This window comes from Hyaena hyaena, unplaced genomic scaffold (genome assembly GCF_003009895.1).
Source record: "Hyaena hyaena isolate Hyena2069 unplaced genomic scaffold, ASM300989v1 scaffold_31, whole genome shotgun sequence".
NCBI classification, from domain to species: Eukaryota; Metazoa; Chordata; class Mammalia; order Carnivora; family Hyaenidae; genus Hyaena; species Hyaena hyaena.
The window spans coordinates 2,501,006-2,514,583 of NW_024080664.1; the positions used below are offsets into that span (position 1 = coordinate 2,501,006).

A 13,578-nucleotide genomic window follows, 5' to 3' on the forward strand; every position below is an offset into this window, starting at 1 on the left:
TTAAAATATGTATCAAAAAAGCCACCATGGGGGCGCCGGGGTGGCTCAGTCAGTTAAGCATCCGACTTCGGCTCAGGTCATGATCTCACGGTTCGTGGGTTCGAGCCCCGGGTCGGGCTGTGTGCTAACAGCTAGCTCAGAGCCTGGAGCTGCTTCAGAATCTGTGACTCCCTCTCTCTTTGACCCTCCCCTGCTCACGCTGTCTCTCTCTCTGTCTCAAAAATAAATAAAACATTAAAAAAAATTTTTTTAAATCCACCATAGTATCACTCTATCTATCCCAAAAAGGTAGGAGGGTGTTAATATTGAGAAAAACCATATAATCACCTCCTGTACTACACAAAAACACTTGCACTTGGCAAAATTCAACAGCCAAACACATGCGGCTGTTTGCAACATGGATGACTATGCCAAGCTGCCCTGGGAAATGACCTGAGAGGAGACTACATGAGCACTTCACCAGACAGTAACCTAAGACTGGGGCACTTTACTAAATCTAAGTTGCACCTCAGTAAGAAGAAATTTAAAAATATATACATATAAATAGAAAGCCAGCCTCACATAATAAAGACTAGAAAACTGGAAAACAATAAAACTAGAAGTGGTAACCGCCATACCATGCACTCGGAAGAGTCGATGCTAGGAAAATCTTACATGGTACCACAGAAATTAAGAGGTTTCACAAATCTTTTTTTTTTTAATATTTACCTATTTATTTTGAGAGAGCATGCCAGCGGGACAGGAGCAGAGAGAGACTCCCAAGCAGGCTCACAAACCTGTGAGATCATGACCGGAGCCAAAATCAACAGTCAGAAGCTTAACCGGCTGAGCCACCCACAGGCCCCATCTTCCAGGTTCTTATATAAGACGTGACAAAAATATCATACAAGTTTATCTGGAAACACAAATGGAAATCACTTTTTTCCAGTACCTAGGAGAAGAAACCTACCCTGCTGGTTAGTTAACAGAACTGATTCTTTCTCATCAGAATAGAAAAATAAATCAAACAGAATCAGCTGCCCAGGAAAGACCTTAATATAAAGATAAATGGGTGTCAAAATCTGTGAGGAATAGGAGTAGTTGCTATGGACTGAATGCTAGTGTCTCCCCCCAAAATTATGTTGGAATCTTAACCCCCAGGTGATGGTATGAAGAGGTAGCGACTTTGTAGGTGACTGGCTCGTGAGAGCAGAACCTTCCTGAATGAGATTAATGCCGTTATTACGAGGCCCCAGAGAGCTCCGGCACAGCTCTACCACGTGCGGACAAAGCAGTGCTGCCTATGAACCAGGATGCAGGCTGCTGGGACCTTGGTCTTGGATTTCCCAACCCTCAGCTAAGAAAAGTAAGTTTCTACTGCTTGTAAGCCATCCAGTATATGGTATTCTGTTACAGCCTGAACAGACTATAAGTAGTCAACAAATCTGAAAAATCAGATACCAACTTGCAAATTACTGAGTTTTTTACCTGACACTAGAGCCCAGAAATAATCTTCAGCTAATTAAGAGTTCTGCGTACAACATTACAGACAGTCGTGTAAGGAAAGAGCATGAACTCTGCTCCCTGCGTTCAAGTTCCAGCATGCGACCAGGCACAGGTGGAAAGGACACCCCTCCACGGGTGAACTCTTTCCAATGGTGAAGTTGCTTTTTAATAATTCAAACCAGATCTCTGTTGAGTACCTACTGTATGCAAGGCTTGACCCCGGCACAGTGCAGGTGATGAGTGTTTCCTTGCCCTTCGGGATTCAAGGGATTGCTGTCAGGCGGGCAGGGCCTTTGAAGGGTTCACAAACACACGGGTCCCCCAAGCCAGCCCCACAGCCACGCCTGCAGTGGGCCGACAGGCAGGCCTCAGGGACCCGGTAAGTCTGCCCCAAACTTCCTTCAGCTGCTCTCCTCCGCGGCAGTTACCCGCAGTCTCACCCGCAGAGTGAAACAGTTCAAAGCAGGAGTGGCTAAGATTCAGAAAGCATTCTAAGACGGACAGGTTAGGTGGGTGCGCGGACTTTCGCTGGGTTCACTCTGGGCATTCCTTCACTGGCCCCTTTTCAACCCACTATCTGGCCCAGCTCAGGCCCCCTCATCTTCCCCAGCCCCAGATCCCAGGAGAACTTCAAGTTTGCGTTTTTCTGATCAGCTTCTCCGCTTAGACCTTCCCTGGAAATCTCTGCGGCCCCTCCACTCCCAGGCCTGCAACACTAAATAACAAAACAGTCCGGACAGTTACAGAAGAGCCCTGGGTATGTGGGGCAGAGCAACCTTTCTTCCACACGGCTCCCCTCCCCCCTGGGGAGGGGCCCTCAGGCCTCCTCTGAGCCCATTCCTCTCCCTCACGTTGAAATGACAAGCCAGGCACCAAAGTCCTGATCCCTGGGGTCAAAGTCAGTATCAACCAAATCCCAGGATGGAAAGGGCTTTGTCTGACCTGCCCTTGTTCACGGGGCTTTTCCCCAGCCCAGGCAAGGTCTGGCCAACGCAGTTCCTCAATAAATATCTGATGAAAGAACGGAGGTATGAAAAGCGCTACTTGAGTCAGTCTCCAAGCGTAATAAACTCTCTGGAGATGAAGCGTAAAGCGCAGAGCACATCACAGCATCCGGGAGGCCGGGCAAACCTCTCCTCCCTGAACACAGCAGACGACACACCTGCGCTGCACCTGTGCTTGCTAGCAGGGCCTCAAGGTGGGAACCCTACGTCTCACGGCCACTGTGGGTGGTCACCGAGAGCCTTCCTAGCTGCCTCCTCTGCCGGTTGGGCCCCTGGGCGTGCTGTGTCACGGAGAGCTCGCTGGGGACGGTGTGATCGCTGTCCCTTGCCTGGGCGTGCGATGCACCTCCCCGGGCAAGCCGTGGGTGGCGGGGCGGAGGAGACGTCAGCCCTCCCGCGGGGCTGGCCTCGGGGGTCTTCGCTGCCCCGCGCGCTCGGAGCTGGAAGATGATCCCTGTCCTTACCGTTGGGGTCCTATCAAACCGCCACCGACTCCCGAGCCGGCAGTTAGGAAAGGAGGTTCCACAGGACAGGAACCCCGGCGCGAGCACGTCCACGCGAGGCCGAGGAACGGGCACACGCAGCGGCCTGGCCGCCCCGCAAGCGAGCCGCGCTGACCCGCCCCCCGGCAGCAGGGCGCGGCTGCGGGGGCCTGGCCGGCGGCGGACGAGGAAGCACGGCCCCGACCCGGGCGCCGCTGCCGCCGCCGCGTCCCCCCGCGGGGGCACCAGACCCCGCCCCCCGCTGCCCCACCGCCCCCGCGGCCCGGCGGCTGCGCGCACGTTACCTGCGGGCCCCGGCCCGGCCCGCCCGTGGGGGCCGCCGCCCTCCGCCATGGGCGCTGCCGACTTCCCCGGGTCCGCAGCCCCGGCCCGAGGACGCCCCGCCGAGCGGAAGCAGAGCGGCCGCGGCCACTTCCGGCGCCGCGGGCAGTTGGGCCGCGTCGGGGGCGCGGCTTCCGGCGAGCGCGCACCTCCCTCACGGGCTTCCGGGGCCCAGCGCGGGGCGCCAGCGCCTCCACCTCCGGCCTCCCGTCCCGACGCGAGGCCCACCCAACGAGCGCCAGCACCGGGGCGCCAGCTGTCCCGGGCCGCGCGCCGTCGGGGGTGCGCGCCGTCGGGCCCGGCAGCGCGGCGGTCCCTACACAAGAGTGGAGGAGTCTGGGAAAACAAGCTCACATGGGGGGCGGAGCCCGACGCACTCTCACGAGCTCTGGTTGGCCGGGCTCGCCCCCGCCCCCGGGGAGGGGCGTGGCCTCCCGCACCACGGCGGGACGGCGCGTTCCCGGGAGGGCGGGTTCAGGGGCGTGTGCGCGCGGCAGTGTCCGGCCCCGGAGCAGCCCCGGGCGGGGCGAGCGGGGATGCGAAGAGGCCCGGCTCCCGCCTCCGTTCCCCGCAGCAGGTTCTGTTGGCCGCGCGCCGCTGCGGGTGAATGCGCCCCCAGAATTCTTTCTATGACGGCAGGGATCTCTCTGTTAAATTATAGCATTTATTGAATGCCTGACACAAAGCATTTATTGAATAAATTAGTGAACCAAGGAATAACTTCTGCGCTCCCGCTTCTTGAAACGTTGCCAGTACACTCTCAACGTGTATACTGAGCGTGGGCTCTTGAGCCCGGATTCCCTGGGGCGCAGGCCCGGCAGGCCCCGCGGGGGGGTGTGGTGGGGGAAGGGGCCTTCCTCACATGCTGTTTGGGCTCGATAACAGCAGATAGCACCCCTGGCACAGGGTCGGGGGTGACGCCCTTGGTGCTGCACCTCTGGGAGCCAGGGGTGTGCCCAGCCCACTGGCTCTCCACCTCAGCGGCCCATGGGGAGCACGGGGGCGCTTCAGAAACACGAGTCACGGAAACAACCCAAGGGTCCATCAGCGCTGGAATGGAGTGCGGTGTGATCGTACAACGCAATGACATGCATATTAGGAAGGACATTCTGACCCCAGCTACGACACGGGTGAACCTTGAGGACTTCATGCCAAGGGAAGTAAGCCAGTCACAAAAGCACAAGTGCTGTATGACTCCCCTTGTATGAGGTACCTGGGGGAGTCAAACTCTTAGAGATGGAAAATAGCAAAGTGGAGCCAAGGGCTTGGGTAGGGGCGAATGGGGACTTGTTTAAAGAGAACAGTTTGACTCTGGGAAGACGATAAAGTTCTGGAGATCGATCAGTGCACAACAGTGTGAACGCACCTGATACTGCTGAACTGTACGCTTTAAAAGGTTAAATACCTGGGTGGCTCAGTTGGTTAAGCATCTGACTCTTGATATCGGCTCAGGTAATGATGTCACGGTTCATGAGTTCAAGACCCAAATAGGGCTCCGTGCTGACCATGCAGAGACTGCTTGGGATTCTCTCTCCCCCTAGCTCTCTGCCCCTCCTCCGCTCACATGTATGTGCTTCCTCTCTCCCTTGCAAAATAAATAAACTTGGGGGGAAAAAAGTTTAAAATAGTAAAGCTTATTATGTGTATGCTACCACAATTTAAAAAAAAAAAAAAAGGAAGGCTGCCCTCCCCCCCCCACCCCCCCACCCCAGAGGTCCTGATGCAGGTGGTCTAGAGCGTGGCCTGGGCCTTCACGATTGTTGAGGCTCAGGCGGTTCTAATGTGCAGCCAGGCCTGCGAGCCCCGTCCCAGCGGCTTCAGCTGCGCGGCCTTCCCGGTCCCCACACATCAGTGCCTTTGTATCTAGGCCTTCAGTGGCCGGAGCAGAGCACCCTTCTGTGCTTAGGCCTGGCTCTGATGTTGCCCTCGGGGTCCTGTCTCTTCCTGAGATCAAGATCGGAGGCCCCGCTCCATTGGTGGCCTCCTACCCCTCCTCCCAAACGCTCCCCGGGCAAGAATTGTGCTGTCAGTACCAGCAGGCGCTGGAAGCGACATTAACCCTTGTCCTGTTTTTCAGGAGCCTGAGGTTAAGGGACTTGGCACCGTGCCCAGAGCACACAGTGGCTGAGAGAGGACTGGGCCTCTCCAGGGCCACTCTCCTCACGCCTCACCTCTCTCCATGGCCCCACTGCCTCCAGGTCTTTTAAGCCCCAAACACCCAACGGAAAGCTGCAGAATGCAGCCTGCACGGCCTACAACAGACAGGGTTCGCCAGTGCCATCTCAGGCGTGGGCACGGGGGACATGCCAGCCCACGGACATGGGGCTGGTGCCACCCCAGGCACAGTGGGGCTACCTCGGCCCCCCTCAGTCCCAGCAGCACCCTCAACTTCTCCCACACCCATCACTCCCCCCCCACCCTAAAATCACCCACGGCCTCCTGTTGTCATCCGACAGCTCAGGCCGCCTCCACGGCAGCCCACCATCTGCGTCCCCAGAACAAAATACCCAGTGTCCCCAGGACGAGCCCTCCTTGAGGTCTAGTCTCCCTGGAGGACAGCTTGGCATAAAAGCTTCACAATCCTTGATCAGAAATCCCTCTTCTAGGCATTTATTCTAAGGAAGTAATCAGATGTGTGAGAGATTTAGCTATGGTGCTTCTCTGGAGGCATCATTTTTATGCAAAAATGTCCAACCATAGCTTTCTGGCTCAGGAGATCTGGGCTGGGGCCCCTCGCCCCTGCTCCGGTCCCTCCCCCTCCTCCCGAAAGACTGCTGGTGCTCTGGTGGCTAGAAGCCTGCGCCCCACAGCCCAGCTCCAGCACAGGGCAGATCACCGCACGACGGGGTGGGAGAGGGCAGCTTCCTGGCCTTAGGGCCCTTTGGGGCTGCGTTTGGGGCGTCTCCTCCCAGGAGCCTCAGGCCAGGGCCCCATCCTCCCGCACCCCATCCCAGGTTGGGGACCCACCCTCCTTCTCTGTCCAGGCCGGGACAGAAGCAAGGGTCAAAGCAAGTCAGAGGCAGTGTCCAAGCAGACCTGCAGCCGGCCCGGGACCGGGAAGGGCCAGTGGACAGGGGTGGGGAGCCGCCAGCATGGCCCACGTGCCTCTTCCCACACTCACACCCCCCCTGCCCCGGGCGCGGCCCCCTGGGCGCCCGTGCTGAGGTGTGTGTACCCCACTCTCTCCTGTCACCACCTGCCTGTCCACCTGCTATGCTCCCATCACAGGGAGGGGGAGGGAGAGTCCGAGGCAGGAAAGGCCTGGGCCTGAGTCCGCGGGGGGCAGTGACTCAGGGCAGAGCCCAGACTCTTTAGGGAATGACTCACCCACTCCTAGGAGACCAACCCTCCCGCCTCGCCCCGGACTGAGAGGGGTCCCGGACACAGGACGCCCAGTTTTAAAACCAGAGTGAGTTGGGACCCTACCCCACCCCTGAACTGCCTCCCTCCCTCACCACCAGGTCAATTTTCCTGCAGAGAAACTAGCTGAGATCCCGTCTCTGTCACGTGGGCTGACAGTTCCTGTGAGATCCTGGGCACTCCCCCGTGTTCCCTTGTGGGGACACGGGGGGCCCTTCGCTCCAGCCTCCTCCCTCCGGCAGCCCCCAGGGCTCATCCAGAACCCGGGGTCTGCAGGGCATGACCCTGCCGACCCCACACAAAACAGCCCAGGGCCTCCCCGTCCCTGCCCCCCACCCCGGAGCCTCTGGGGGGGCCTGGGCTCTCCGCCAGCCCCCACCCGCACATCCGCCTCCTTTATCTCTTCCCACCTGCACTCAGGGCCCTGCGGAGCAGTGCCATCTCTGCTGCCTGACGCAGAGGCTCCTCGAAAGCTGCCTCTGGTCGGACAAATATTTTGATTCTCTCCCAGGAACCGCCCAGCACTTGTTATTGAACACATGGATGAAGTCATTCGCCAACCAGAGCTAATGAGTCCTCATCAGCTGTGCCTGGTCCCGCACGCGGGGGGCGACCGACCCGGACCCAGCCCACAGAACCCGTGGTCCAATGTGGCGGGGTGCACAGTGCCCCCCCCCCCCCCCCCCCCCCCCCGAAGCAGAAATCCACCTCTCAACCTCTGCACCCTGACGGCGTGACTTTGTTTGGAAAAGGGATTTTGCAGATGTAATCAATGGACTGGGCTATGCCCTAAATCCGATGACAAGTGTCTTGATAGGAGAAGGGCGGGGGGAGACTTGGGACTCAGACGCGCAGGGAGAAGCCACAGGCGAAGGAGACAGGGATTGCAGGATGTGGCCTCAAGCTTCGGAAGCCAGGGGCCATCGGGAGCTGGAAGAGACCGGAAGGGCCTGCCCCAGGACCCTAGGAGGAACGTGGCTCTGCAGACACCTCGCCTGCAGACCACTGGCCTCCAAACTGTGAGAATACATTTCTGTGTTTTTAAGGCACCGAGAGCGTGGTGACCCGTGGGGGCGGCTGCAAGCAATGAATAGACCCAGTAAATGGAGCCACCAATCCCTGGCTGAGCGCTGCGCGAGGGCCGTGAAGGACAGAGCAGGGCTGGGGGCGGGAGGCTTCCACGGGAGGCAGGGAAGGCTGGGAAGTTAACCACAAAGAGTGAGGGGACATCGGAGCCCAGAGAACGGGCGGGCCAAGGCCAAGGAGGGCCCGGCTGACGTCGAGCCTGCCCTGGCGTCCGAGGGAAGCCTTCAAGCTACAGGGATCGGGTCAGATTTGGAAAGGGGCAGAGGGAAGAGGAGGAAATGCGTGCAGGTCTCCAGGGGACCCGAGGGGACCCCACGCCACCCACGCCAGCCCAGCTGGATCCCAGAGGACAGAAATCCCCTGCCTCCCGTGGGCTGGGCAGCGTGGGTCACGGGAAGAAGGCTGCCTCGTTTCTGCAAGAGGCTCGGGAGACAAACACACAGACCCCTCCCACTGAAGCTGGTTTCAGTCAAAAGAAGTCTCTGGTTCGACTTGGGGACACAAGGTGGCCTTAGAAAGGCTGGCTGCACTGGACCTGGCAGCTTCTCCGACTCGTGCTGTGTTTCTCTCTTTGAGCCTCTGCTCATGGATGAGTCTCTATATTTATGTCTGCCTGTCTCTTTCCCTGCGTGCCCCTCTCTCTCTCCCTCTCTCTCTCCTCACCTATTACCAGGTAAACAAGAACATAGCGGCTTCTGAGGACAGTGATCCTGGGTCATCTCCCGGTGTGTCCGTGGGCCAGGCACTTGGGGCACAGCAGGAAAGGCTGGTGTCTGCTTCATGACGCCTGAGGCCTCAGCCGGGAGTTCAAAGGCTGGGGCTGGCGGCATCCAAAGGGACGCTGGCTCACGGCTGGTGCCGTCAGTCAGAACACTAAGCATGGCCTCCCCGTGGCCTTGGGTCCCTCACAACCTGGCACCTGGGTTCCCAGGGGATTGTCCAGGGAGGGGAGAAAGTAGACCTTGCCCACCTCCCTATAGGGAATGTCAATGTCATCTCCAAAGAAAGCACAGCAGTGAGGGGGGGGGACATAGATTGCTGCAGCTATTTTAGATAATTCAGGTGCTCCCTCTGCCTTTCCGTTGATCTCTCCCCGTCACTCTGTCCCTCCATCTCTGCCTCTCACCATTTCCCTGACCCTTGGTCTTGCTCTGCCCCGATGTCTCACTGTCCCTGACTCTCTCCCTCTAGCAGCCTGGGTCTTACTCTCCCTCTCTCAGCTCGCCAGTCTCTCTCCTCTACCCCTCTCTGCACACGGATTTCCTTGGCCCTCTCCGAACTCCAGCCCCGGCCATTGGTCCCAGAGTCGGTAACTCCAGCCTGACCCTCGCGACCATCAGCTCAGGCGTCCACCTCCACCACGGGTCTCTCAGTTCACGTTCTGCAGACAGAGCCCAGGACAGCCAGTCGGCCGGGGTCAGGCTCCTTTGGCCCTGGAGCCCCAGCTCCAAGCCTGTATTGACCAGCAGACCACGTATATTGATCCAAGACTACTTGGATGGTTAAGAGCTTCTTCTCCATGGTCTTTGGGGAAGGCGGTTCCCCCTCATTCACACAGCCCGTGGGTGATGCGTCAGGACACCCCATTGCTAATGAGGGTCTCAGCTCACACCAGGAGGGATGGAAGTATCTATCAGCCTGTTGTGGCCGACGCTGTTAACGCCCGCAGGCTCTCGCACCTGTCTGCAAAGAGGCAAGAGAGAAAGAAATGCCTGGAATTTACATCCCTTGCCTGAGGCAGGATTTGCACTCTGAGCCTCACATGGTTTGGTTCCTGATGATGCCTGAAGTCACAGTCCACCTGTGCCCCCCTTTCCCTGTCCCCTATCATAGCCGCCCTTCTCCCCTGGGAGCCTGTGCTTAAACTCCTGCGCACACCTTAGGGAAGCCCAGTGTGTCAGCCAGGGCTCTCCAAAGGCGCAGAACCGATAGGATGTGCATGTGTGTGCATGTCTGTATATGTGTGTGCGTGCATTTATTTTTTTTTTTAAATGTTTTATTTATTTCTAGCCGAGAAAGAGAGAGAGACACAGCGTGAGCAGGGGAGGGTCAGAGAGAGAGGGAGACACAGACTCTGAAACAGGCTCCAGGCTCTGAGCTGGCAGGCAGCACAGAGCCCGATGCGGGGCTCGAACCCACGAACCGCGAGATCATGACCCAAGCGAAAGTCGGACGCTCAACCGACTAAGCCACCCGGGCGCCCCATGTGTGTGCGTGCATTTATATGTGTATGTTATTATACGCAGACACAAACACATACACGAAGAGGTTTATTTTAAGGAACTGGCGCATGTGATTGTGAAGGCTCGCAAGTCTGAAATCCAGGCTGGCATCCTGGAAACCCAGACAGGGTTTGTATGCTGCAGTCTTGAGGCAGAACTGCTTTTTCTCACAGATACCTAGTTTTGCCATTAAGGCCGTCAACTGATTATATGAGGCCCACCCAGATTCTTAAGGGTAATCCTAATTCAAAGTCAACTGATTGTGGATGTTAATTCCATTTGCAAAATACCTTCACGGCAGCATGTAGCCTGGTGTCTGATCGAACCACTGGGCCCCGTGATCTAGCCAAGCTGGCATAAAACCAAACCATCACACCCACCAGGACATCTAAAGAACAGGGATGTCCAAGAAGGGCTGCTCTTCAGGCACAGCTGGAGCCTGGAACTCAAAGTCTGGCCCCAGGTCTCATCCATCTTTAGAGTTGTTTTACTCTGTGTGCAGCCCCCTCGGTGACAGGGGCGTGGCATCACCACCTCGTCCAGCTGACACAGCGCCACCCTCATGCTCTCCCCCGCAGCCACGGCCACACTGCGCCCAGCGCCGAGGGCGCGTTTCGTCTGCTCCCGAAGCCCTGTGGTCACACAAGGATGCCCCGGGTTACTGTTAATAAAGAGCATTGTTCCTCTATGTGAACAAAGCCAGCCTTTATTTCTTTATTTGGTGGCCCATTTGGTGAAGCACTTAGGAAGCGCCCAGGCCAACATACACATATAGTGGTTTTAATTACATCCTGTGAATTTATTTTTCCAGAGAGAAATATTTCTTGGGGAAATGTCCATAAAAGCGACGTTAGCAGCCGTGTGGTTGTGTGTGTGTGTGTTTCCTATAGGAAGTCTGGTTAGTTTAAGTACCAGCTTTCGCACCACTTTTTACGGAGGCAGGGGGCTGGTGAAGGCGGCCCGCAGCCCCGTAGATGGGGCCGCTGCCGGGGGCCCCAGGCTGAGCTGGGCCAGTGGCCCCTGCTGCGGAGGGAAGGCAGGTTGGCTGAGGGCAGACGGTTTCCGTATACTTGCCATCCAGGCAAGTGCCACGGGTGCTTACACGCCTTTGTGCACACAACGCTGCTGGCTGCTTCCTGCGTTCCTTCAGGAAAATTGTCAGCGATCGGTTTTACAAAGAAACATAGTCAGATCCCAGCACTGACAGCTCAGAGCCTGGAACCTGCTTTGGATTCTGTGTCTCCTTCTCTTTCTCTCTGCCCCTCCCCTGCTCATGGCTGTCTCTCTCTCAAAAATAAACATTAAAATGTTTTTAAATAAATAAAATGAAAACAATTTTTATAAAAAAATTAAAACACAAGGTACTACATCATATGAGTCAGGGTTATCCTAGTATTGATGGATGCAAGTTAAAGACACGGCTTCATCCTAGACTTTGTAAACTCGAAGGCGTTTAGAGTAGCTAAGGTAACTATTAAAATAACGACCATAGTTTGAAAGCCCACATAATAAGACAGTATAATACGTCCAAATGGAATAAATTCTCCAGGAGGAAAAGAAAGATTGCCTGGCAGAATGTTTCAAGAGACACAATTAAAATGTGAAAACTCAAGAGATTTAAAGGCAAAGGATGAAAATATACACCAAGAGGAAATCAATTAGTTATCATAGTGGGCGGAGACTTTTCGGGTCCTCTCTAAGTGATGAAGCAAGGAGGGAACACCTTCCAGGAAGTAAGCTTGGGCGAGACCGTCAGCAGGCTTGACAGAATGGACATACGTGGATGCAACACTGTGCCCAGGATTCTTTTAGAAATTATGTAGAACACGAAAGTGAGGAGTGCCGGCAGGGATGTGGGGGGACGGGACCCCCGGGCGCTGCTGGTGGGGACACACAACGGTGCGGCTGCTGTGCGAAACAGAACAGGGATCCCTCAAACAATCAGAGAATTCTATGCGACCCAGCGATGCCAATTCCGCGCATCCATCCGAACAAACAGAAAACAAGGACCCAACAGGGATCTGGATGCCCACGTTCCCAGCAGTGTTATTCATGTCAGCCACGTGGTGAGAGCAACCTACGTGTCCATCGACGGATGAACGGATACACAAACTGAGATGTTTGTCCGCCTTGACGTGAGATGCTGGCAGCTGCCATCACCGGGATGAAGCAAAGACATGTGCTCCGTGAAACCAGCCAGTCACAGAAGGGCAAGTCCTGTGTGCCTGATCTTACGTGAGTCCCTCGAGCGGTCACGCCCACAGGGGGAAGCAGAAGGGTGGGCGCCAGGGGCTGGGGGGTCAGTGTTTCAAGGGGACAGAGTTTCAGTTTGGGGAAGATGAGAAAGTTCTGGAGACGGATGGTGGTGATGGCTGCTCATATAGCTGCACTACACACTTAAAAATGATGAAAGTGTTAAATTTTACGTTATGTGTGTTTTCCCACAATGAAAAAAAAGGGGGTAATGGGACACTTTGTTAGTTGAGCATCAGACTCAAGTCTGGCTCAGGTCATGATCTCACGGCGGTGGGATCGAGCCCTGCGTCAGGCTCCTTGCTGAGTGTGGAGCCTGCTTGAGATTCTCTCTCTCTCTCTCTCTCTCTCTCTGCTCCTCCCCCACTCAGGCACGTGTGCTCTCTCTCTCTCTAAAATTAAAAAAAAAAAAAATTTAAGGGGCTAGCGACATGTCAAATGTTTGCTAAACTCAATAAAGTGATACACCGTGAAACTTATTTGGAACTTTTGTGAAATTGACTATGTTCGGGTTCGGGGCTGTCTCCACAGGGCTGGAAAGATGGGTTTAGGCAAGTCAGGCACTCTCCCCCTAACGCAATCAAACCAGAAGTCAGAACAGAGAGAAGGGGGTGGTGGGAAGGGCAGGTGGGGAGGGGGGTGTATTTGTCAATGGGCCAAAGAACAAATTATTATGGAATGAGAAAACATCTGCAACTGAACCCAAAAAAGGTACCCATTCAATGAACTAGTATGTGCTGGGTTCCAAGCGAGCAAGGAGCCAGCAGAAAGCTCAAAAACAGAGGTCCCTGAGACAGAAGCGCAGTAGCTGCGGGGGCAAAGCCCCGGGACCGCCGCCCACCCGCCTTTTGATCCACTCAGGGCTGGCGCCCCCCACACAGGAGGCTCCGTGACCGCGAGGGACGCCACCCTCCCCTGCCTTCGCGGGGGCAGGGCCCCGGGTGGGGGCAGCCTGAGGACGAGGCAAGTCCCGCTCCACCGGGAGCCCCCCGCCCCGTGCCCCGGCTCCTCTCCGGCTCCGGAGCCCCCAGCCACGTCCCAGGCCCCCAGCAACGCCTCAGGAGCCTGGAGCCGCTAAGCCGACGGGGGGGCCACATCCGGCGCCCCCGGATGTGCCCGTTCAAGAAAACAGCCCGAAGGGGCTGGGCGGGGTGCGGGACAGCCGCGGTCCCTCGTAGAGCAGTCAGCACCCCCGCGCTCTTGCAGCGGCGGCCCCCCAGATCCGGCGAGTCCCCCCTTGACGGGGCCTGGGGACTCAGACCCGCACTGGGAGGAGCCGGCCTGGGAGGAGAGCAACGCCCCAGTCCCTAGGGGCGTCTGCAGGGGGAGGAGCCGGCGGGGGGG

The 13,578-nt window shown here is 56.8% G+C and overlaps 1 protein-coding gene across 1 annotated transcript in view; it reads right to left on the minus strand.

Moving 5' to 3' along the window:
• Positions 1–13,578, minus strand: part of ASB1 (ankyrin repeat and SOCS box containing 1) — a 33,409-nt gene that overhangs the window by 12,331 nt on the left and 7,500 nt on the right. Inside the window, exons 9-11 of the mRNA XM_039228489.1 lie at positions 10,906–11,004; positions 10,473–10,613; positions 3,277–3,744 (exon numbers count right to left, since the gene is read on the minus strand). Coding sequence (XP_039084420.1) covers positions 3,277–3,744; positions 10,473–10,613; positions 10,906–11,004 — 708 coding nt within the window. The remainder of the gene's footprint in view (positions 1–3,276; positions 3,745–10,472; positions 10,614–10,905; positions 11,005–13,578) is intronic.